Raw genomic sequence first — 23,325 nt, 5'->3', positions numbered from 1 at the left:
CACTCCCCTGGCAGGTCATTTTTCTGACTTCTTACGGACACACCATGTAGACATCACACTAGCAATTGTATTGGTCCTCTCTCTGGCTCTCATAACTTGGTTTTTCATTTGCACACAATGCTGTCCAGTTCAATCTATCCATAATCTATCACACACTGCTCTGTAGCCCAGGATCAGGAAGCCTTATGAAGCTTGATAACTGAGTGGGTCAAAAGCCAAAGACATTCAGTTGACTGATTTGCTACCACATTTAGAAGCCTAACAATGGTCTACCAGATGGTGCAAGACTAGTATACTAACCAAAACAGTCCAGAGATATGGTTAGAAGATTGCTTTGAGATGACAGTTGGTACAGTGGAAAGGGTCAGAGAGGAATAATAGGGCAACTGAGCTAGAGATAAGCTATGAAAAACAAGGCAGCAAAATGAATCATAGAGGGGGCTTTCAAGGGTATCTAGTCCAATCCTCTGCTTGAAATAGGAAAACCCGGTTTAGTGCATCTCCCACAGGTGTCTGTCAAGCTCCTATTTGACGAGGTCCAGTGAGGGAGAACCTATCACTTCCCTCAATCTGTTGCTGAACCACTCTAACCATTAAGGTATTCCTTCTGATATTCAGCCAAAATCTTTCCTCCTGCTGCTTAAGCCCATTAGACATAGTCTCAAATTCTTGCCCTCTTCCATGTGTCAGGTTTGTATGTGCAACCTCCTGATTTTAGAAATGGGCTATGTCAGATGCAAGGGAGGGCACCAGAATGAGGTCTCTTGTTATCTGGTATGCTCCCTGGGGCATTTGGTGGGCCGCTGTGAGATACAGGAAGCTGGACTAGATGGACCTATGGCCTGATCCAGTGGGGCTGTTCTTATGTATTAGAAGAGGGCTATCATGTTTCACCTCAGCTTTCTCTTCTCCAGGCTACAATACTGAGTTCTTTTAACCTTTCCTAACAGGATTTTTTTTCTATACTCTGATCATCTTTGTTACTCTTCTCTGAACCTGTTTAAATTTAGTGGCATCCTTCTTAAAGTGTGGTGCCTAGAACTGGGTGCAGTATTCTAGATGAGGTCTGACCAGTACCGTGTAAAGCAAAACCACAACATCTTGTGAATTGGAAACTATGGCTCTGTTAATGCAACCTATAGTTGTGTTGGCCACCTTTGCAACTGCATCACACTACTGGCTTGCATTCCATTCCGTTACTTTCCATTTATGATTCACTGCAATACCCAGATTTTGCTGTATTTCTGCTGTACCCAGAAATACCCACTGCAATACCCAGTACTTTCACAAGTACTACTGCTCAGCCAAGTATCTCCCATTCTATACCTTTGACTTTGTTTTGTTTTGACTAAGTTTGGAACTGTGATCGCCTTATGTCTTCCCTTTTGTTTTTTGCCCTTTTTCTGTGTTTGTGAGCACTTTTAACTCCCCAGAAACTTTAGCAGCTTTAAACATCTTGCAAGCAGTCTTTGTCCTTTACTTGGAAAATCCATTATTCCTCAAACATGTACTGTCTGTGGATTTGGCTTATCTTCTGGTCTGGAATGGCTACCCCCCCTCTAGGACTGGCATATGCTTCGCGATTGGATAGCCACACCTGTCCATTTATGTCAGGAGGATGATGGAGTGACCAGGTGGGTGCCACTCGTCCAGTCAAGTGACTTGATGCCATTAACAAAAGCAAAGTTATATTTCCCAGCCCACCGGAGGTGTTGGTTTTTCTCTGCCAGTTGTGTAAGTGACCCATTTGTTGAGAGCTCAGAAAGGGCAATGATTGGGGACTCCTTGAGCAATGTTAGTACTTAAGTTAGGGACCGTCTTGCTAGATTGCAATTGGGGATCTTTCATTGCTTTGTCTGTTAAGTGTCTCCAGCCACCATGCAAAGTTCCTGAAACTCTACTTTGTGCTTTCCAGCCAAGCTCAGGCATTTTCCATCCCCTCCCCCCATTTGTGCTTTTACTGCCCACCTTTTCCCATTCCCTTTCTTTTTGGACTTCTAACTAGTTACACTTTGACTCTTAGTCTGCCTAGTCCATGTTCACCAATAATTTAATGGGTTGGCATCTCTCTTCGTTCTGCAGAAACTAATGTGGGTTTGATTTTAATAAGAACCCATGGGATTCAGTGCTGTCCTGGGAGGAGTTTTCTCCTCTGGTCCTCCTCTGCCTGGTCTTTGTTCCACTGCTGGTTTAGTCAAGGGAGGGTGGGGAGTAGGAAGGCGTTCATGAATGCTAAACACTGGAAATTAGGACCCTTAGTCAGCTGGACTTCTCCTAGGCACCCCCTTTCCTGACAGGAACCTTTCATTAAAAAAAAAAAAATCACAGGTATCAAATGACAGATATTTGGCTTGGCACTACTATTTATGAAAGTGATTTTGGTGTTGCAGTGGATCACATGAGATGGTTAGAATAGAGCTTTGGGATGACAAAATAAATGGAGGTATGGAAAGGGTCAGGGAGGGGCAATAGGTCAAGCAAGCTGGAGACAGGCTTGTGAAAAGCAAGTACAATAGATGTTCTGCAGCAATTGACTGACAGCTTTCAGGTTGTTAGATGATTTATGGACACTCTGCATGTATCCATAAGCATGTGTTTGAAGAGGACACAGGACACATGGTAATCCAGGGTCATCTGGTTAGATTAGGGGTGTCAAACATAAGGCTGTGAATATGGCCCCTGGAAGCTGTATTTTTTTTTTTTTTTGGCCCTTGTTATGATTGGGCTCTCCTGGCACCACTGTCAGCTTCTGAGCTGTGAAGTGATGTCTTGGCAAAAGCAGCGCTGCTGAAAGGGTGGCCTGTGCAATAATTGGGCCATATCTTGAAAATATTATCAAGGTTTGCATATTTTCTCTTCTGTCATTTGCAGTTAATGAATTCCTCAGAGAGACCAGGTGCTTATTTCTGGTCATCATCTGCTTAATGATGTCACTTCCTGCTTAATTGCATCTCTTCAGTGAAAGCTATTCAAGTTTGGCACGCCTGGGGTAGATAGTTTTCTGGTGTACTGCGTCAAGTATGCAACATCAAGTCCTCCCATTATTTGGTGGAGTAGCTTGATCTGTTGAGTACAGGTTTTGCCTGAGAGCATTCAGTTTTGACCTTCTTTGTCACACACCCTTTGAGAAAGGAGAAGTCTAAACTTTAGTCATTAAAAAGAAAAAAAAATGTTAGGTGGGAATGACCCATAAGATTATATACCATCAGTTCTCTTTATATATGAATCAGTTATTTGCGAATTCACTTATCTATGAGGGGCAAAATTGCCACCTATCCCTCGTTATCTGCGAATACTGTGCTGGTGCACTTGAAGCAGGGGGGCTCAAGCAGGCAGGCGGTGTGAGAGGTTGCGGGAAGAGGAGGAGAAGAGACAGTGGCCTCATGAGCAGAAGGCAACGCTGGTGCTGTGGAGGGGGAGAGGAAGGGAGGCCTATACAGTATATGGGGAGGCTTGGTGGTAATCGCATCCAGCCAATTATACTCATTTTTTTTAAAGTTATCTGGATTGCGTCAATTTTCCATATCAAACCAGCATTGGTATTGGCCAGTGGAAAATCATCAGACACATTTATGTCTGCTTCTAGACTTGTCCCACCGTCTTGGGGACTCCAGCTGAATCTGGTGATGTTGAAAGGTCTCTGGAAGGCTACCAGAGGGCTACTCTGGGACTGGGGGCAATCCAGGGAAGGAGCCAAGAGACAGGTGGAGGTGAAGCAATACCCTCCCCACTGCTGAATTCCGAGGCCTCATTGTTGGGCAAGCAACCATAAGCAAGTCGAAGGATAGCCACCATGGAGAAATCGTCATTGCTGCAGCCTTCAATGCATTGAGTGATATCCTGCATGGAGAAGGAAGCATCAGATGTTGGAGGTGCTGATGAGCCTTCGCTATCACCCAGCCCCATAGACTTCAAGTTAAAATTCAGGTTCATGAAGTTCATAGAGTTCCCTGGAGTCCCCTGGAACCTAACCTCATTTTCCCCATAGGCTCAATAATTCAGTATCTGCTAATTTGATATCCAGTGGGTTTTTCTAGGAATCTAACCGTAGAGCAGCGGTCTCCAACCCTGGCCCAGGGGCCACATGTGGCCCTCCAGAGCAGTGGTTCTCACACATTTAGCACCAGGACCCACTTTTTATCTGTCAGAATCTGTCAGGACCCACCAGAAGTGATGTCATGACTGGAAGTGACATCATTAAGCAGGAAAATTTTTAACAATCCTAGGATGCAATCTTTCCCACACTTACCCATGAGTAAGTCCCATCATTGTTAAAATAAAATTTATAGTAGCTTGTTAAAAGTACAGGTCTGTCACATTTCCCCAAATGCAGTCACATACCATGCTAGCATCAAGTCTAATATAATAAAAATACAATATTGAAATGAATGGGGACCCACCTGAAATTGTCCCACAACCCACCTAGTGGGTCCCAACCCACAGTTTGAGAAACACTGCTCCAGAGGATTTGATCTGGCCAGTGGCACGTGGTGGGGAAGCTTAGCCGCTCTGGCCCACTTCATCCTGCTGATAGCTGGGTACATAGAGCCTTGCACAGAGAGATGCTTTCACTGAAGAGACTTCTGTGAAGATCGCCCCAGAAGGCTCTGTGCCTGTGAGGAAAGAGCTGGTGGGTGTAAGGAGAGAGGCGAACAGCAAGAGTAATGTCTGCCTGATTCTTAGCTCCCCAAATTATAACACACTCTTTGGAAATGTGAGAAGAGTTCCAGATACATTAAATACCTTGATCAGACTGAGGGCCAATCAGTTCCATATATCCAACATTTACAAAAAGCATGTTCTCTTTATAAATATATTAATTTCTCCCAATTTATTATTCAGTTGTTTCCCAACTCTCTATCCCTGCAACACATTAATTATCTCCCCAATACCTCCAAATAATTTCTCCTTCAAAAAATGTTTTATTTTCTGCCATCTTCCTCCTTTCACAAATTTATTCTCTCAAAATTAACTTCCCTTTTCAAAATCCACTTCCCCCCTCTTCCTGTGCGACTCAATTTTGCCTCTGCTCGTCCCAATACCTTTTTCAAAATCCATTCCTTGCCCCCTCGCTCATGATATTACACTGAAGGCTTTTTCTTTTATTCTAACAAAATCCACCCTGTTGTGTTGTCTACTGTCATGTTTGTTTTTCTTTTGTCCTCATTGTTTTGCTGGGTTGATTGTTTCTGTCTCTCTTTTGCTTAAGTGTTTAGTTTGATATTATTTAGATGTTTTTAATTTTTGTTTTGAATTGCTTTGGAGCCAGTGTGAGGAGAGGCAGGATACAAGTCTTCTAAATAAATAATCTGATCTACTGTGTTGGGCCAGGATCTTCTCCACTTAAACATCCATAGATTAATTCCGGATCACCCATACAGCAGTATGCTACAGGTGAACTTAAAGATAGCTGTGGAAGAAAGGAAGCTTAAGTAAAGTTCAGGTGGAGTGGCCCTTCAGGGCTTCTAAGCTTGCATTCTTCTCCTTCAGTCATTGATGAAGCAAACTGTCATGCCTTGCTAACTGTGCATCTTTATAAATCTCTTGTATATGGTACCCTTCCCCTGTTTGTTTTCTAGCCTTCTCATTTAGGAACTGCCCCCTCCGCCCTAGTTCAGTGCCTGCCTTTCCCCTGCCATCATTGTGTCCTCACCCTTAGCCACGCAGTAGCTAATGCCTCCCTCCTTCCCTCACTTTTGGACCTTCGTTATAGATGAGATGGCGGTGGAATTGGCAGGCACATATGTGGAAGGAATCTCACATGCTTTGGGTGGTTGGAGTAATGTGCCGAGGGATTGCAAGGTAAAGTAAGGTGATGTGATGTTGGTAGCCACAAGCAAATTTATAACTGCTGTGGGTTTAAAGGAAAGTTGGCATAACTGAACATTGAGTGCAAGTCTAAAGAAACAGCGTTGCTGTATTTTCTAAGCTAGCAAATGAATATAGCCAGGTCTAATTTAGTTACTGCACCTTGCTTTGTATGTTGATCAAACTGCCACATTTCATAAGAATTTTCTTCCATTCTTGTGGACCAAATTCACCTGCAGTATACTTGTTTTTCTTGTTGAAACCAACATTTATTGATTACATTTTTATCTAGTCCTTCCTCCAGTGAGCGCAGAGAAGCATTCATAGTCATCCTGCCTCCCTTTTTCTAATCTACAACAACCCTGTGAAGTAGGTTAGGCTGACAATGTGTAATAGACCAAAGATTACATGGAAACACCATGTCTGTGGCAAGGACTTGATCTTAGGAAGAAGAGGTTTTTTTGTGGTGTGTGTTGATTTAAATTTAAAAATATATGTGCGGCAGCACCAATTCTGGATGGTTTATACACATTTAAATGTCTGGGTTTCCCTGCAGCCAACACAGAATTCAGACTCAACATTGACCCAATCCTTTTTCCAGTCACCATAATTGTTTCTGGTCTGGTCTAGAGGGTAGAGCCTCCATTTGCCTGAAGATAACATCTGAAGCTCGACCTTGAAGCAGCTGACAAGCTGAGCCAAGTTATTCCATCTGTTCTGAGCGTGGGAGGATGGAGGCCAGAATGCGAAACCAGATCAAGAAAGTAACACCTGAATGTTGTGTTTCTTGTAAGATAGAACATTCTTTCAAATTGTAAAAATCCCTACGGGGATTTAATAAGCCTGCCTATGTAAACCGCCTTGAATAAAGTCTTGAAAAAGACCAAGAAAGGCAGTATAAAAATACCTGTGTTGTTGTTGTTGTTGTTGTTGTTGTTGTTATATAATGCAGGAAAACCTCTCCATTTTAAGTGGGCAAGTACCAGTTTCAGTTGAGGACTTTGCCATTTAAACCTAGGTGTCCTTGATACTCGCATGTAAATTGATTCTTAGTGTGCAGCTGCATTTGTGTGTCTGTGGATTATGTTTGCTGCACACAAATGTGCAACCATTCTTTGCAATTTGTTCTGGTTCATTGCATGTTGGTTGGATGCTTCTAGGTAACAGAGGCTCAGTATCTGTACTACAGAGCAATGCAGTCATTGGCATGATTGCTGTTCCACCATCTGTATGAGAAACACTGCAGGGCCAGCAAGAGACTGTACTGGTGCCCTGTTCCTGCTTTCAGAAATTAAAAATGCGCCTTCTGACCTGCCCTTTCTATTGCATCAGAGCTGAGACAACTGAACCCATTTCTGCCCAGCCTAGAGGTATACACATTTGATCCCTGTTGGGCAACGTTATGCAATGTTGGGCAGAAATGGCTTAAGAGGAATGTAGGCCTCTTTAACACTTTGGCAGACCTGATGATCTTCTGTGTACAGAATACAGCCCACAGATATATGGATGGTATCCAGCAACAAGCAAGTGCAAATAGGTGGAGACTGAGAGTGTTTAATTATGAATGCCAGATGTGTAGAATACAGAATACCTGTTCTGCTCAAACTCTTATTCCAGATCCCTGTGGCGAAGGAGAGACTTGTAGTAAGCAATGGTTTCTGACAGAACTGGGCTGCTCATTTCTGCATGTATGTAGTTCCTCCTGTTGGCCAAGAAAATAGGAGTGGTGTGTATACTGTGGAAATATATCTTGGCTCCTTTTGCTGGTTTCTAATCCAAATGAAAGCCAGCTTGAAAGCACTCAGATTTCAGCTGCTGCTTAGTTTAGCCAGATGAATATTAGGGTTGTGCAGTGAGGTTACTTGTAGCTTTAGAATAACAGAGAGATCAAATTTAGGGGCTACTTCTAAACCAGAGGCCTCTGGCAAGCTGTTGAAATTGTGTGTTGGTTGGAATCCACCTTTCGGAGAAGTCACTGGTTCAACCTGTATGGTGTAGTGGCTGGGGAGTGAAGCTTAGGCTAAAGAGACCCTGGGTACAAATTCTCGCTCGACCTCAAAGCTTACTGGGTGACTTTGGGCCAATCATACTCTTTCAGCCTCCATGGGTATTCAGGAAATTGCTTTATAAGCTGCCTCGGAAAGCATAGTTTCTCTCTATGCTGTTCCTGTAAGCTTATACTGAAGTTAGGCCAATGATCCATCCAACTCAATACTGTAAACATTCTGTCAACAACAGTGGCTCTCCAGGTTTTTAGGCAGGAGGATCTTTCTTAGCCCTACATGAAAGTGCCAGGGGTTGAATCTGGGCCTACATGACTGGGAGGCATTTGTTCTTCTCCTGGGCCATGACCCTTCCTCAAGCCTGCTTTCCCTCTCGGTGGTGTTGTGAGGGTAAGGAAGGGTGACACCATGCTCTCACTTCTTGGAGGAAGGATGGAATCACCATTATGACTGTTTTAAAATAGGGTCAGCCCAGCACCTCTTGATGCATGAGTTGGCATGCCAAACGGTGCCCCCATTACCTGATGATGTCCCAGCCTCTGCTCCTCCCACTCTCCAGTGTTCTAGCTCAGCACTCCCTTCTTTTCCACATTTCTCTTTTCTTTTTCCAGTCCAGGGAGTGGAAGGAGGAGCAGTGGAGGCAAGTAGGTGGTGGTTACCCTCCACCAGACTGGTGCTTGAAGTGCCTGCTTCAGTTGTCCTCATAGATGGGCTGGCTCTGCCTTAAAATGACCTCCTTTGAAAGACTTGTAGTTGTAAACAGTACAGCTCTCCATGATGTCTGCAGACAATCTGATATTCCCATTGGGCAAAATTGCTCTTGCTGATCATAGAAAGCCAGCTGGGGTGACGCCTATGGTTATCATCTACCAGAGGTGAACTTCATGTTCTACTTAGTAAGTGATAACTGCTGTTGCTAGGTTTCTAGGAAAGGGTTAGCAGTATGATTTGGCCTTGAACTTCCTGCCACCCATACTGCAAGCAAAGTTTCTGTTTCTGCAAACTTATATCATTTATTGCTTCTGTGTGTGCTCAAAATATGATCATGCAACATGACCTAAGCCTATATTTTTTCTAACCTTGCCCAGGTTTCAACCTACCTCACTGCTTACTCTTCTACGCTCGCTTTCATTTTAACAGCAGGCTTCCCACAGTGTCGGCTGACAACACAACAATTTTGCTAAAGCTGACTGATCTAGATCTGATCAGTGTCTGGATAGAGAACTGCCCGGGAAATGCTGTATGTGCCATCTTGAGTTCCATTAATGAAAAGCAAAATAGGAATGTAATATGTTAAAATTAGGCTTGGACAAAGAGTAGTATATGAATGTAGATTTTTAAATCGAATAACTGCACAACGATGAAGTTTCTTGTATCTTCCAATGGAAAACGAGATCATAAAAAGCAAGTTATCTAAGCAAAATGTCACTAAGGCATTGACCACTGTCGCCAAACTGAATCGGATATGGCCTAAGCCAAAGCTGGGCAGAGGCCCCCCAGGCCACAGTTGCCACCTGAGCATCGAGGGACAGCTGTGGATCTAGGAGGACTCCCAGGCTGCGAACATTCTCTTTCAGAGGGAGTGCTATCCCATCCAGAGCAAGTTGTGGATTCTAGTACTTGCATAGCAGCCTTCCAGATCAGGAGGACCTCTGTCTTGCCTGGAATTAATCAGTTTTCAATCCAGTTCCATCATTTGAGTATTTGTGCAATGGGCTGACATCTTTATTTACTCCCAGTAAGCTGGATCTGTATTAATACTAAAGCATTATTCTATATTATATTAACAACAGTTTGAGCATTTTCACCAGGCACCGTTAAGAGAACCACAGCTGTCCATGCCAGTGTTCCTCCTTTGAGGGGGCTACTCCAGTGAATATTAAATACTTGTAAAGAGATCCCTTTGATTTATAACAAATTGCCAGTATCGCTTTCTGCTCCACCATACATGACTTTTTGTGCCTCTATTGGGGTTAACTTTGGAAATTCAAGAGTTGGTATTTCTAAAGATTGTTTTTTTTCATTCCTAGAAACAATATATTTTATTTAAACAAAGAAACTGAGTTAAGCAGATTTATTATTTACATTGCCTTGCTTTTGCTGAGAACTTGAGGCAGCTTAATAGTTCAATGATGTGTTCTTAGCAAAGGTCTGGGCTGAAAGAATCCAGAGAGCGGTTTCACAAACCAGGTGACGTATTGGCTCTCGGACTCTGGTGATGTATTACAGCCATTGTGTTGCCTCCTTGCTATGCAGCAGGTGATATTGGCCTGCGTATCTGTCTGTTCGATGTTCTGGGGTGGAATGCACCAGGCACTGGGTTTCCTGAATTCAGGGAGACTGGTTCAGCAGCTGCACTTTGTGCCTTATGCCCCTTTCTTGGCACTTTTTGAGTTTAGGGCTGGGAGTGTGCCTTGTAGACGGTTTCTGTTGTTCTCTTGGTTGGGTTTTATGGTTTATGAAAAGCACATGGGAGCGGGAGCTAGGAGGAAAAGCTTCCTAAGCATTCAGATTTGTTGCCTGTAGTTTTCTGCACGCTATTTTGTATGCAGAGGTTTAAAACTTCCTCTCTTTTCTGTATGAATTGTTTATAAACCAAGGAAGAAGCCTCCATCTTTTAATATCCAAATCTTAAAAAGTGTGCTTCTTTGTCCAAGCTGTGCATACAGGAGAAAAGCCACAGAGGGCTTGGTGTGACCTTTTTTTGTCTCTTCCTCTACCTGACCATTCTATGACTGTGATGGGATGGATCATGCCCCTAATTTTTACAAATATTTGTAAATAAGACCTGTGGGTTTTATCCTAAGTTTGTTATGACTTTGTCCTAATCTTCTCCAACTTTCCAGTGCTGATGCAGCTGTGTCAGTGGGGTATGAGCTGAATCCTGCATTAGGGGGGCAGGCATGGTTTGTTCCCTTACCTTGGGGCTGCATTGCAGCTGCATTGGCACTGGAAAGTTGGATAGAACTGAGTCCTTAGCCTGCAATCCTATGTATGCTTACCTGGAATTAAGCCCTACTGAACATAATAGGACTTATATTTGAGTAAACATAGGATTGTGCTTAGTCATGACTAGCTAGTCAACTAAACATACTGGCATTGTATATTTAGTTATACAATGCTATATCCTTAACTTGTAAACAAATTATTTATGGTATTATCAGTGGGATTCCTACTGATCTCCCATCTGCGAGATCTGATGGAGATCTACGATGGGATGGGATGAGATCTACGAGATCACATCTCGTATGTTACTGATCAGTCCCTCACCTGTTTAGTTCAACAGCTCTGCAGCAAACATACTCCCATGTAATTTCTTGGGCCCCTATCTTTAACCATAAACACTTTCAAGATGCGCCCCAAGATTAAGATCAGTTTCAAACTCATAGGGAGTGGTTTCCAGATAGGGCGGTCTGTTCATGGTGCAGGGCTGTTCCCTACTTTCTTAATGGAGCAAAGCATTATACTTATGAATTTGCAGCTGCCTAGTACAAAATGGTGAGAAACTGCAAATGCTGTAGGAGTCGACACTGAAGATTATCCTGACCTTGTTGAACAGAAAAAGCCACTGGGTAAAACAATATGATGTAATTCAGCTGAGACAAAATGTGAAATATTAATATGTTGAAGAAAAAAAATTAAGGCATTCTGATGTCCTTTTAATTGCATTTATGATCTTTTGGTTTTCTTGAAACTTAACTACATGTGCAGAATTGCAACCCAGATATTATCAACACAAAATGGCAGGGCAGAGCCACCTTTGCTGTAGTGCTAATCATTATGGTGAACGTTGCCCAGGGCTGGTGCGCTTGGGCCTCTGTCCACATGCACCCATACAACTTGCCCTTCTTCTGACTTGTTTTGCTCTCTCTTGTTTACTGGGCACTGGGGTTCAGCAGGTGCAGTTCCTTCCCATCTTGGTTTACTTCTAGGTGGTGATTCTGCTATGCAGACATTTTTCCTGCCCACCTTCAGTGGCCAATAGGAGTTTCTTCTGTGGACCCTAGAGAACTTCTGGGACAAGCCTATTGGCTGACATGTGATGATGGTAGATTTTCAAAGTTAACTTCTAGGCTGCCACATGTTCTGCAATACCCAGTACTTAGGCAGATTGGTGGGGGTTCCTCAGGGACCACTGGCTCCTGGCTAGGGTCCCTCTGGTGCCGCCGCCGCTGCTGATCATGACTAAGCATCAGGGAGAATAGGGTGATTCTGCAAAAATCAAGCAGCTTGTGCTGCTCATTCCTGATCCCTTTTTTCCTTTTTCCTTTTGGAGGGTGCAGGTAGAAAGTTCATCTAATGATCATGTTGATTTTTCTGAGGTGTAAACATATGCTTAGTTGAAAGAAAAGAAAACAGATTCTGAGGAAGCCAGATTCTGTCCAGGATTCCGTACTGAGCTCTGGTTATGCAACCACACAGCTGAGTCGCTGTCCTGGGTAACACATTGGATACACTCTGTGTTGTCCCCACTGCTCATGAGAGTTGGTATTTCTCTCCATTGAATGATTATAACTACTGACAACCCTGCGGGGGGGGGGGGGGAGAGAAGAGTTTTAATTTCACTTTTTACTAGAAATTGCTATGAATATAAAATAAGGTTGTTCTGCAGAAGAAACTGCAAGATTTCTAAGTGGAGGAGTCTGCGTATCCCTGGAGTTACCAAGGAGAACACTGCATTATTTCAAAATGGTTTCTATTTTGAGGAACGGTCCTTGTAATAGCCTGACAGGTTTTATTTAGCAGCTATAGTGGTTTTTTGTTTTTTTTTCCTGTGTGTGTGTTTTGTCTGGAAAAGTTAATTTTATTTTATTTTATGCCAATATGCTTATAAATCACAGGCTAAATTTGCCAGCTTTGTGGAGAGATGGTGGCCATTCTCAATTGTGGTGTTTGATGGAAGGCAGATAAGTAATAAAGAGTCTCCTGTGTGAGAGAAATAGGGAGGGCCTGCTGTTTTAATTTTGTTCCCAGCGGTGGGCTGAACTTTGTTCTTTTAGCGCCAACCTTGATGACTGACTTGATTATAATGTAGGAATTCAATCCCTTGCATATCTTTGGGTTTGTAGCTGTTAATGGAGTTGCCAGGCAGAGGGAGTCATCTCCTGCAGAAACATACAGTAAATAAAACTAATAATACCCTGGTAAAGTTTACATACAGATAACTCCAAACTCATAAGTTTGCAACAGTTCAAGATTTTCTGGCTAGTCTTTAAATACTGCTACATGATCTGCTGTCTAAGGAATTCCATTCAGGTTTCTTGAGGACACAGGCAGTATAAGTTCTTAATCTCTAATTTTTTAAAAATAATCCAGTATTTCACTGCTTAAGACAACATAAAGTGGCATGCGACATTTAAAAAGGTATCTTATTTATCTGTTTTGTGAACAGTTGTTCCCAAATGTGGAATAAAAGGGTGTTTATCATATTGCACTGTCCAAACTGTGCCATGGGGCTTGTCCAAGAAGTGGATAAGGATACAGCTATGAAATGCCTGCAGGCTCGGGCAGACATCTTAGATATCATTCAACAATTTCTCAAAATGGTGGGAATGAACCAGTTCTCTGCATTGTTTTAAATTTTGGAAAGATGGGAGAGGTCCATTCCCTTCTGCTTCAATTCCCAAAATGTTATATAGTGGGTGCCACGTGTTTGAATTTGATTTACCTTTTCCAAAATGGTCATAGATCTATACTTTTTTTTAAAGGTATGTTATTGCTCGCTTTATACTTGCATACTCTGCTTAGGGTTTTGTAATAATTTGCACAGTGGGGAGCAGCCAGACGTCTCGTGTCCAAACACAGGAGGCTGAGAGAATCTGTTAACAAATTTCTAACTGAAAATACACTTATACCTGCTTATGCACCTGGCCAGCTGTGCACTCCAGGATGGAGGAATGAGGAGTTCAGATGAGTCTTTAGGAGGTTTCCTTGTGCATTCTGTTTCTCTAGTAGTGCAATTAGGGAGGTTCTGAGCACCAACCCACTATTTTCTCCACTGGTCCTTTGGAGCTTGGCACTACCATAGACTTGTTTTCATTTCCACAAACATTATGGCTGGATGACTCTTTCAGATTGGTGATAAAATACTGTTTTGGTTCTTGAGAAAGTCTGATGTCATTTTGCTAATAATAATTTTTTAAAAGTATGCTTATTCTCCTAAGGGAATCTTTCTCTTAAGGTGAAAGAATCACGCTAGACAGTCTCCTCTATGCTAATTTTGTTTCTAAGTGATAATATGGTTTTTTTTAGTGTTTGTTATTTTAGGTTTTAAAATTTGAAAGGAACTATACTTTCAATTTTTCACTCACTCACTCACTCACTCACTCACTCACTCACTCACTCACTCACTCACTCACTCACTCACAAAAATCTGATGTAGATCAGTTTACAAAAAAGGTACAATCTCATTAATGCAAATAGTCTTGGAATCCTGCAAATTGCTCAAAATAATTAAAAGTTCAGTGAATTAGCTTGTTCAGGATCAGTTAGCCTGAATTTAAAACCTCTTAAATTGTTTCAGCATCTGATTTGTTTACATGATCAAGATGCAAATGTGAGTTTAATGGTAGTTAAATACGAGATAAGGAGCCCCTGGATAATCAGGGGCTTTCTCCCTTGTCTCTGTTTGTCACCTTGGGATAACCGAGCCATGTAAGCAGCAGCATAGCTACAAAATTAATTGGGCAGAGTTAGTTCACATCAGGTACCAGCTGAGTAGGGCCCATGAGAAAGGGGTACAGGGGGTAATTTGTACTCAGGGTCATAATGGGGGCCCACGAGCCGAAGGATGGGTCCCAGAAATTTCCTGGGATCTTGCGTTTTCCAGTTCTACCCAGATTCACTGCCTGTGCAGGAAGTTGGGGTTGCCAGTGCCAGTGCCAGTGCCAGTGCAGATAGAGCTGGGCTCTGCATTGGGAGGCCAGCAGACTGGAGTCCAAAGATTATTCTGGCTGTCACCACCCTTCCCCTGCCCTGTTTTTCTCCCAGTCTGCTCACCTCTGTTGCCACCCTCCCCCATTCTGTTTTGCCCCCTCCCCTTTGAGAAGGGGCCCAAAAGAAACTTTGTACCCCCTGATAAAAGTCTTCTCAGAGGCCCTGAATGGGGGTGTAGGTAGAGGAAAATCCCAGTGCATATGGACTTTGAATACTCTACCATTTTAAATATTTCAGAAGGTAACAAAGACCTGTTAACAGAGGGGCCAGTACATCATTCTTTACCTGAACAGTCAAATGTGTTGCTATGATCAACTGTAGTATAATTAGGGGAGAAATGGTCTCATTGTTTTGTGGAAATTGATTCATGAATTATAAGACTAGAGGTAACTAATTCGATTCTTTTCCTGGTTTGTATTTCAGGTCTACGCACAATGAACTAGAAAAGAACCGGTAAGTCACTAATGAATTTCATTTCAAGAAATGTAAGTTTTATCAGTGTAATAATAATAATACAATGTAGCAGTTCTAAGCTGCAAGAGCATGCTGAAGGACAACTTAAAGAGTGTTAACATTTAATACTCTTTAAGTTGTCCTTCAGCATGCTCTAGCAGCATAGAACTGCTTACAACCAGGTGAGTAGGTTGTGTGTGCGTGTGTTTTTTGTGGGTAGTTTTTAAAAAAAAAAATCTCCTACGAACTCCATGCAAAGATTTGAAAGGAAGAGAAAAGAGAAGGGCTTCTCCCACCCTCCCTGAAATGCAAAGAAGTGACCCTTTTTTTTTTTGGGCTAATCTGTATGCAGAGGAAATAGTGTTTCTCTTCTCCTTGCAAACTGAAATCTGATTGGGTCACTGTCCATACATGAGGTTGCTAGGGTATCGGGTTTCTCCAGCACTGGTACATGTTAGCTAAAGAGCTGATTGCATGTGTGTGTTGTCTTCTCCCTCTTTTCTCTATTTATCGGGCCTGTTGTAATCCCTGTGTATTATAGGGAAACAGTATTATCCAATGGCTCTGGATCCCTTGCTACCCATATGCCCCTGTGAAGTGGGGCGCTTGGAACCTGCTTTAGAACACAGCCTGTTTATTCTTCAGCCCAAGTTTTAGCAAGCTGTGCAGTTTTGTTCCTTGCCTAATTTTGCTGTGTGACTCATCTCCTTTGTAACAGGAGTTAGAGTAATATAAATATGACTGAGACAACAGAGTTATTTCACACGCAGATCAGGTTATAGCATTGCTTTCAGGATGCTATTGTTGAACCTGGATTTCCTATTTTTAAACTTATCTTCAGGACAGGGGTTGAGGAGGAGGAGATTGGTTGAATCTACATTCCCAGGGTCACTGCAGTGGAAGGAAAAAACATCTTGCCGAAGGAAAGGGAAGACTTATTTTGAACAAACCAATAGTGGAAACACTGCAGAGTCAACCTGGCCAAGTGTCCAAACTGGCTGCTGCACCAACTGCACCTCCTGCTCGAGAAGAGGTGCTTTCCTTGAGAAAGCAATTCTAGCCACTGCAGGTCATGGCTTGGTTATGTCATGCTTGGACTATTGTAATGTACTTTTACATGGGTTGAATTCCCTTGAAAAGGAATCGGAAGCTGCAGCTGGTGGAAAATGCTGCAGCCTGGCTACTGTCAGGTGCTTCCTGAAGTGATCTTATCTGCGCAATTTTGACAGAGCTGCGTTGGCTCCCAGTTGCTTCAGAGTGCAAGTCAACTAAGACCTTCAGAGCCCTAAGCAGGTCCTGATTCTACCCAGCAAGCAAGATCTTCTGAGGGGGCTCTGCTCCGCATAGAGATGCCCACTGAATCTTGGTTGCCATGAACACAGGACAGGGCTTTTTTTGGTGACTGCCCCCAGGTTGTGGAATTGTAGCTGCTGTCCTGTTTGTTGGATGAGGGGTGTTTGCTGTGGCCTTTTGTTGTTGGCCTTGAGTTGTTCTACTGTTGACCTAGTCTTTCTTCAGTGGTCTAGTTCAGTGGTTTACTTGGCCTAGTCTTTCTTCAGTTCTTTCTTTTTATAAGCTGTAAATATTAATTTTTTTGTAAACTGCCTTGAGCGCTAAGGATGAAAAGTGGTCTATAATTTTTTCAGCTGACCAATAAATAAAATGTCTACCCCCTGGTTGAGATTGTAGAAGTTGTGTATCCCCACACAACTGAAAGGTTTATGTGCACTAGCGTCCCTTTATTGCAATGTTTGACCACCTGGTTTGTCCTTGGGCATCTCCAGTTTATTCTTTTGTCTATTCCCTGTCTTATGTTTGTGTCCTTTGGTCAGGATTGAGGCCTGGGCTGCTCTGTTGAGTTGGGCTTATGATTGTGATGAACATAACAGTAAATGTGCACATAGTTAGCTGTGTATTTTTAAGGCACAGATAATTTTGTGAGAAGGGGTGCTTTTGGGGAAGAAAAGGGGGCATATCACGTGCCTGGGGAAATCCTAAGGAGGTAAGGTTCTGTAAGTTTAGAAAGAAACAAGCAAAAAGAGATGGATTTGGGTGATGTGTGCAAATGCTCAGAACTGGATTTAGAAGACGTTGAAGGGAAAAAAAATACTCTGATAACAAAAACGTCAGTGTGGGCCACTGTCACAGAGGATGTTATAAACATTTGCCCTCTGCAACGCACAAATGAAGGGATGAATGGACAAACAAATTGTTCTGCAAAGGACTAATGAATATTCATGCTGAAACTCAGAAGTGCCCCAGGCCTGCTCCAGTTTTATGAGATTTGGACTGTACAAAGTACTGTACTTCTAATAGTTGCTGGGAAAGTTTATCATAACTGTTCGCTCTAGCAGTTATACCCAAAGGATGCCACAGCAAGGTTGTTCTGTGCCTACCTTGCTGCCAGGGACATTGAGGAGTCTTGATGGCTACGATATCATCAAACAGTGTAGAATTTAGTTTCAGGATGAGGACATGGTAGCATTGTTGAAAATCAGGCCTTTGCTTTCTGTGCGGAGAGAAAGTAGGCTATTCTTTTTTTTCCTGCCAAAATGTATCTCCAAACCCTTTTTAGACAAAATATTAATACCATTTATAACTTATGACTATGAACCCAGTTATTGTGTCCTTTGTTTCAGTTTCTTACCAATTCAGAATGAGGGACAGCCAGAAGTGCATATGGTGGGGAGAGAGGTGTGTAATGTAGTGTGTGGTGGAGCCACTGTGTTGTGGTGTCAAAACAGTGGAGCCTTCACATCTACCAAAGCACAGCCTGTGGTTTGGAGCCTCTGCAGCATTAGCAGAGCCAGAAAGTGACACCGGTCAGCATGTTGCCATTCACAAACTACTATGTTTTATCTGATCCTTTTTTGTTTTGTTTTCCTTCACTACAAATATCAAAATCCCCAGGGTGTGCTCTTTTTGTTTAATTATTATTCAGTGCTGTGTTCTTTTTCAGCAGCACTGAAATTTGGAAACACCTTTGGTTGGGGTTTTTAGTGTTTTTTCTCTCTAGCCTGCTGTCCCCTTCTCTTCTTACACCCCCCCCCCCCAATGCACTAAAGAACAGTGTGGAAGCAACATCCCCCAATGTGACTATTGTCTGGGAGTTTGTGTGAATATTGCAGCCATACAGGCAAGGGCAATCTCATGAGTCTTTCCTACTTCTTCAGTTCCTTCCCATGTTGCGTTTTACGCATGCTCAGATGTGTATATGCCTATGGATGTGTTTGTGCATATGACTGTATGTGTGCTAATTTTTAAAGTCAATACAAGGAGCAAACCCTTCAAGTGTAAAGTACAGGTAGCATGTAATGCTATACATGCACAGTAATTCACTCTTTTATGTTCAATGCTCTGTAGCAAAATCATGTGTTTATTCTATGTGCATTGAACATAACATGAATGTGGTTCTAGTGAGGCTCTGCCCATGTGGCCTTGGTATTCAGGCACCCTATCTTTCTAGTGGCATGGGGGTCAAACCATATGCGAGCGATTCCCATGCAAAGTTTATTCTTTGATGAAACACCCACCTCACCATCTGCCTCACCCTTAATGTATTTGGTCCTTTGAGGCTGCTGGGTAGTTTCACTATTGGCTTCACATTTGTAACAGTGAGACAAAGTTGAGGCTAGAGCTCTTCTGTGCAATTCTTGGTTTGGAGTTTTTTTTTGGGGGGGGGGGAATAACTTTGCATTGGCTTGAAAGAGTTGTCTGTTAAATGCTTACTAAGGATTAGGAGCTGGTAGCAGAATGGCAACTGGTTCAGAGCCTACACTGAATTTTGTACTAATGGCCTGGTGGAAAATGGACAGTTGGACAGTGAAGAACTATATCCATGCAAGAGTAGTAGGGACTGTAGGCTCTGTGAGTTGTGTGTGTTTTGTTTCTCAGGCTGTTCTCTGCACATTTCTGCCAACATTTCATGGACTCCCTGCTGGTACAGTGAAAAGTGGAAGTAGCTGAAACAGTCTCCTGAGAACCACCAGACTGTACATTTTCCGTACACTGAAGGAATCTACTTCTGGGCTCCAAAGCAAACAAAAGGATTGCTTTACCTTCTGATTTTCATTGTTCTGATGTGTAGCATCTTTAAGTCTGCAGCTGTCTCCAGACTTAAACCAAGGCAAAGATGAAAGCCCTGAATCTAATAGTCCCAGGCAGGTCCTTCTTTTTTCTCTCTTTGGAGTTAATTTCCTTTTGAGTCCCACTGTTATCTCCATTATTGACACACCCTGTAATTTTTGAAATTGTCCACTATTAGGTCCCTGACTCAGTTTCTTCCCCCTTTGTCTGCAGGCAGTTGATGGTCTTATTTAGAGTTAAATTTGATTTTAACCCATTCAGTTCAGACTAGCATATCTTTTCAATGCCTGGGCACAGAGATTGAGTAAAAAAGAGACTTTTTCATTTTAGGCCGAGTGCAATCATCACGTTTCCAATATCCTATCTGTGGTTAGGGGATTAGGAGTAAGTTGTAGGTTGCTCATATCATCTTCCTTCATGTGCTTCACCCACAGAGTAGTATTATATCTGCATTCAGATTAATGTCAACCATGGTTAAGATCAGAGGATCTTCAACCTCTCCAGACTGAGAGCAAAGTCCAAAGTCCAGCTGAAATGTCTGTGTGACTTCCTCTTTGCTGACGATGCAGCTGTCACTACCCACTCTGCCAAAGATCTCAAGCAGCTCATGGATCGTTTTAGCAAGGCCTGCCAAGATTTTGGACTGACAATCAGCCTGAAGAAAACACAGGTCATGGTTCAGGATGTGGACTCACCTCCCTGCATTACAATCTCTGCACATGAACTGGAGGTTGTCCATGACTTTGTGTACCTTGGCTCAACGATCTCTGACACTCTTTCTCTCGATACCGAGCTAAACAAACGCATCGGTAAAGCAGCTACCGCGTTTTCCAGACTCACAAAGAGAGTCTGGTCCAACAAGAAGCTGACGGAACATACCAAGATCCAGGTCTACAGAGCTTGCGTCCTGAGTACACTTCTGTACTGCAGCGAGTCATGGACTCTTCACTCACAACAGGAGAGGAAACTGAACGCTTTCCACATGCGCTGCCTCCGACACATTCTCGGCATCACCTGGCAGGACAAAGTTCCAAACAACACAGTCCTGGAATGTGCTGGAATCCCTAGCATATATGCACTGCTGAAACAGAGACGCGTGCGTTGGCTTGGTCATGTTGTGAGAATGGATGATGGCCGGATCCCAAAGGAGCTCCTCTATGGAGAACTTGTGCAAGGAAAGCGCCCTACAGTTAGACCACAGCTGCGATCAGGACATCTGCAAGAGGGATCTGAAGGCCTTAGGAATGGACCTGGCCTCTGAGCGTCCCGCTTGGAGGCAGGCAGTGCAGTGCCTTTCCCAGTTTGAAGAGACACTTGGCCAACAGTCTGAGGCTAAGAGGCAAAGAAAGAAGGCCCATAGCCAGGGAGACAGACCAGGGACAGACTGCACTTGCTCCCAGTGTGGAAGGGATTGCCACTCCCGAATTGGCCTTTTCAGCCACACTAGACGCTGTTCCAGAACCACCTTTCAGAGCGCGATACCATAGTCTCTCGAGACTGAAGTTTGCCAACAATGTGTGGTTAAGTTTTAATCAGGGTTTGCAGGTCTGCTTTAGATCCTGGCTTCTTGTTATGCCTACTTCCAGCTCTTTCCAGTAGTTTGACACCAGGTGTGCATTTGGTATCGGGCTGCATGGAGCATGCACGTAGTTCCCTTGCGCTAACTAGTGTTTGTCACTGAACGTCAGCTGTGAGGCAATGGATACTTGCTTACTACTACTGTTCTAAGTTTCTTGCCAACTGCCTTCCTCACCTTGGAACTCGGCAAACATGCTTCAAGGGAGCACGCTTAGGAGTCACACATTGTTGTTTCTCTAAACTGCTACCCAAACTATCCATGACTGACCCTTAAATACCAGTCCTTGTCTTAAATTCTGCAGACAAGATTTAACCCTGTAGTTTTGATATGCTTGGCTGTTTTGGCTTCTTTACACTTTCGTTAAGTGTGTACTTTCACTTCAATCCCGACCCAAGTCTGTGAGACCTCTGTAAGTGTGTTGATTGGCATACAACTTGGTACATTTGTAAATAGGTTAGGTGTATTTTTCAGCTACCTAAAGGAGAGCAGTTGCTTCCTCTGCCGTGCTAGCTGTCTTGAAGGACATAAAAATGATGCACAGTATTATTGGGGCACAAGACATTGTTTGTCATGGAGAACAAAAGACGTGCCTATCAAAAGGGAAAACATTCTTAAATTGGAGCATCAGTATAAGACAGGCGTGTCCAAACTTTTTGGCAGGAGGGCCACATCATCTCTCTGACACTGTGTCGGGGGCTGAGGAAAAAAAGAATTTACATTTCAAATTTGAATGAATTTACATAAATGAATATATTAGAGATGGAACTTGTATGAATGAATGGTCTTGCAGTAGCTCAAGGCCTATAAAAGGCTTTGCACAAAGCAAGACCAACCTTTCCTTTGCTGCTGCAGCTGCATCACAGATGCGAAACAGCAAGCAGTGGAAAGAGCCCTCGTCCCACATCTCATGTGAGAGGTTGGCCATCACGCTGAGAGCAGTTGCATCAGGCCAGCACAGGCTCCAGCAAGTCTCCGGAGGGCCAGAGGCTCATTGGAGACTAGGGGCTCCCTGACGACTGGATTGGGAGTCCTTGAGGACCACAAGTGGCCCCAGGGCCGGGGTTTGGGTACCCTTGATATAAGATATATAGTCTTATGCAGGCTGTCAGTTTCATTGTATCCTTTCTCACATATGGTGTGACCAGGCACATTGTGTTTCATGCCCTTGGCTACAGAAAATTATGCAAGAAGGTGGCACAGTCTTTGCTGCATTGTTTGTTTGCTACTTCCTCTGGGTTATTTTTTTTTAAGGGCTTACATTGAATGTGAGAGGCAAGCTTTTGCATGATAGGTTTCATGCATTAAAAATTGGTCGCTGTGTTGAATAAAGTAGCACAAGTTAAACCCAATTGCAATCTGGTGTCTTTGCTGTGTGGTGTGAGTGTAAATAGAATGCTAGATGCAGGGAAGTGGCAGCGTGATGCAAGTATCTTGTGGTCTTGTGTGTGCTCCCTGGGACATCCGGTGGGCTGCTGTGAGATACAGGAAGCTGGACTGGATGGGCCCTGGGCCTGATCCAGCAGGGCTTTTCTTATGTTCTTATCGGTCTTGTCAAGAATCTCTTGTTGCCTTTTTACTGGATGTTGTCTTACCAATTCCTCAGTCATAATTTAGAAATGTTTGTTATAGTGAACTTGTTCCTTTGTAGTCATACACTTCTTTATGGACACCTTGCAGATGTTCTCCTTGAATTTTGTTCAGCAAAAACTCAACCTGTCTATTTTGCCACCCAAAAACCAGGCTCCATTCTCATCTCTTGCCAACTCGCCCCTTTTTCAGTACAGCACATCAGATGTATTGAGGACATATGGTTTCATGGGCATATTTCTGAAAAATTAGCATTTGTTGAAAAGAGAAATCCAGTCCCACAATTCCTAGTGAAGAAAGGGCATATATGGGAAACACAAAAAGATTTTGTACAGAGACAGTCGGGAACAAAACTTGGTTGGTTTTGACTCAGTGTTCCTGCCTCTTTGCTGCTGATCCTGCCAATGCTGATGTGCATGACATGGACACTCAACAGAAAGATCCTCCTTTGACCTTAACCTCCCTGACTCATCCTGAAAACAAAACCAGGAAATCTAGGCCAAGTATTTTGCACTCATTTTCACTGCATTCCTAAGTGTGTAGTAAAATCAGCTCTGTTTTAGACACTTTTTCATGTATCCTATGTTGTAAAATGAAACACCAGACTCAAATCTATTCCTCCCCCCACTACATTCAAATCTTAATTGATTTCTTGTTTTTTTCACAGTCTGCAATTTTTCAAAAAGGTTCTTCAAGGATTTTGAATTTAAGCAAGCAACATGGACCTTCAATATGATTGCTTAATAGGAGGGAGGGGGCTGATTTTTCAAGAGTTCAAGAATTTGAATGTATGGGTGGAACTACGGTCCTGCCCTATTTGGAATTTTAAAAAAATCAGAAGAGTGTTGTGGTACCTTTAAGAGTAATAAAGTT

The 23,325-nt window shown here is 43.0% G+C and overlaps 1 protein-coding gene across 2 annotated transcripts in view; it reads left to right on the top strand.

The window, feature by feature from the left end:
• The window catches only part of MXI1 (MAX interactor 1, dimerization protein), a 97,492-nt gene that overhangs the window by 24,535 nt on the left and 49,632 nt on the right, over nt 1-23,325 (top strand). For both annotated transcript variants that reach the window (XM_066622464.1, XM_066622465.1), the window contains exon 3: nt 15,171-15,200. In XM_066622464.1, coding sequence (XP_066478561.1) covers nt 15,171-15,200 — 30 coding nt within the window. The remainder of the gene's footprint in view (nt 1-15,170; nt 15,201-23,325) is intronic.

Source organism: Tiliqua scincoides, chromosome 3 (assembly GCF_035046505.1).
Source record: "Tiliqua scincoides isolate rTilSci1 chromosome 3, rTilSci1.hap2, whole genome shotgun sequence".
Lineage (NCBI taxonomy): Eukaryota > Metazoa > Chordata > Lepidosauria > Squamata > Scincidae > Tiliqua > Tiliqua scincoides.
This window is presented reverse-complemented; position numbering and strand designations above follow the sequence as displayed.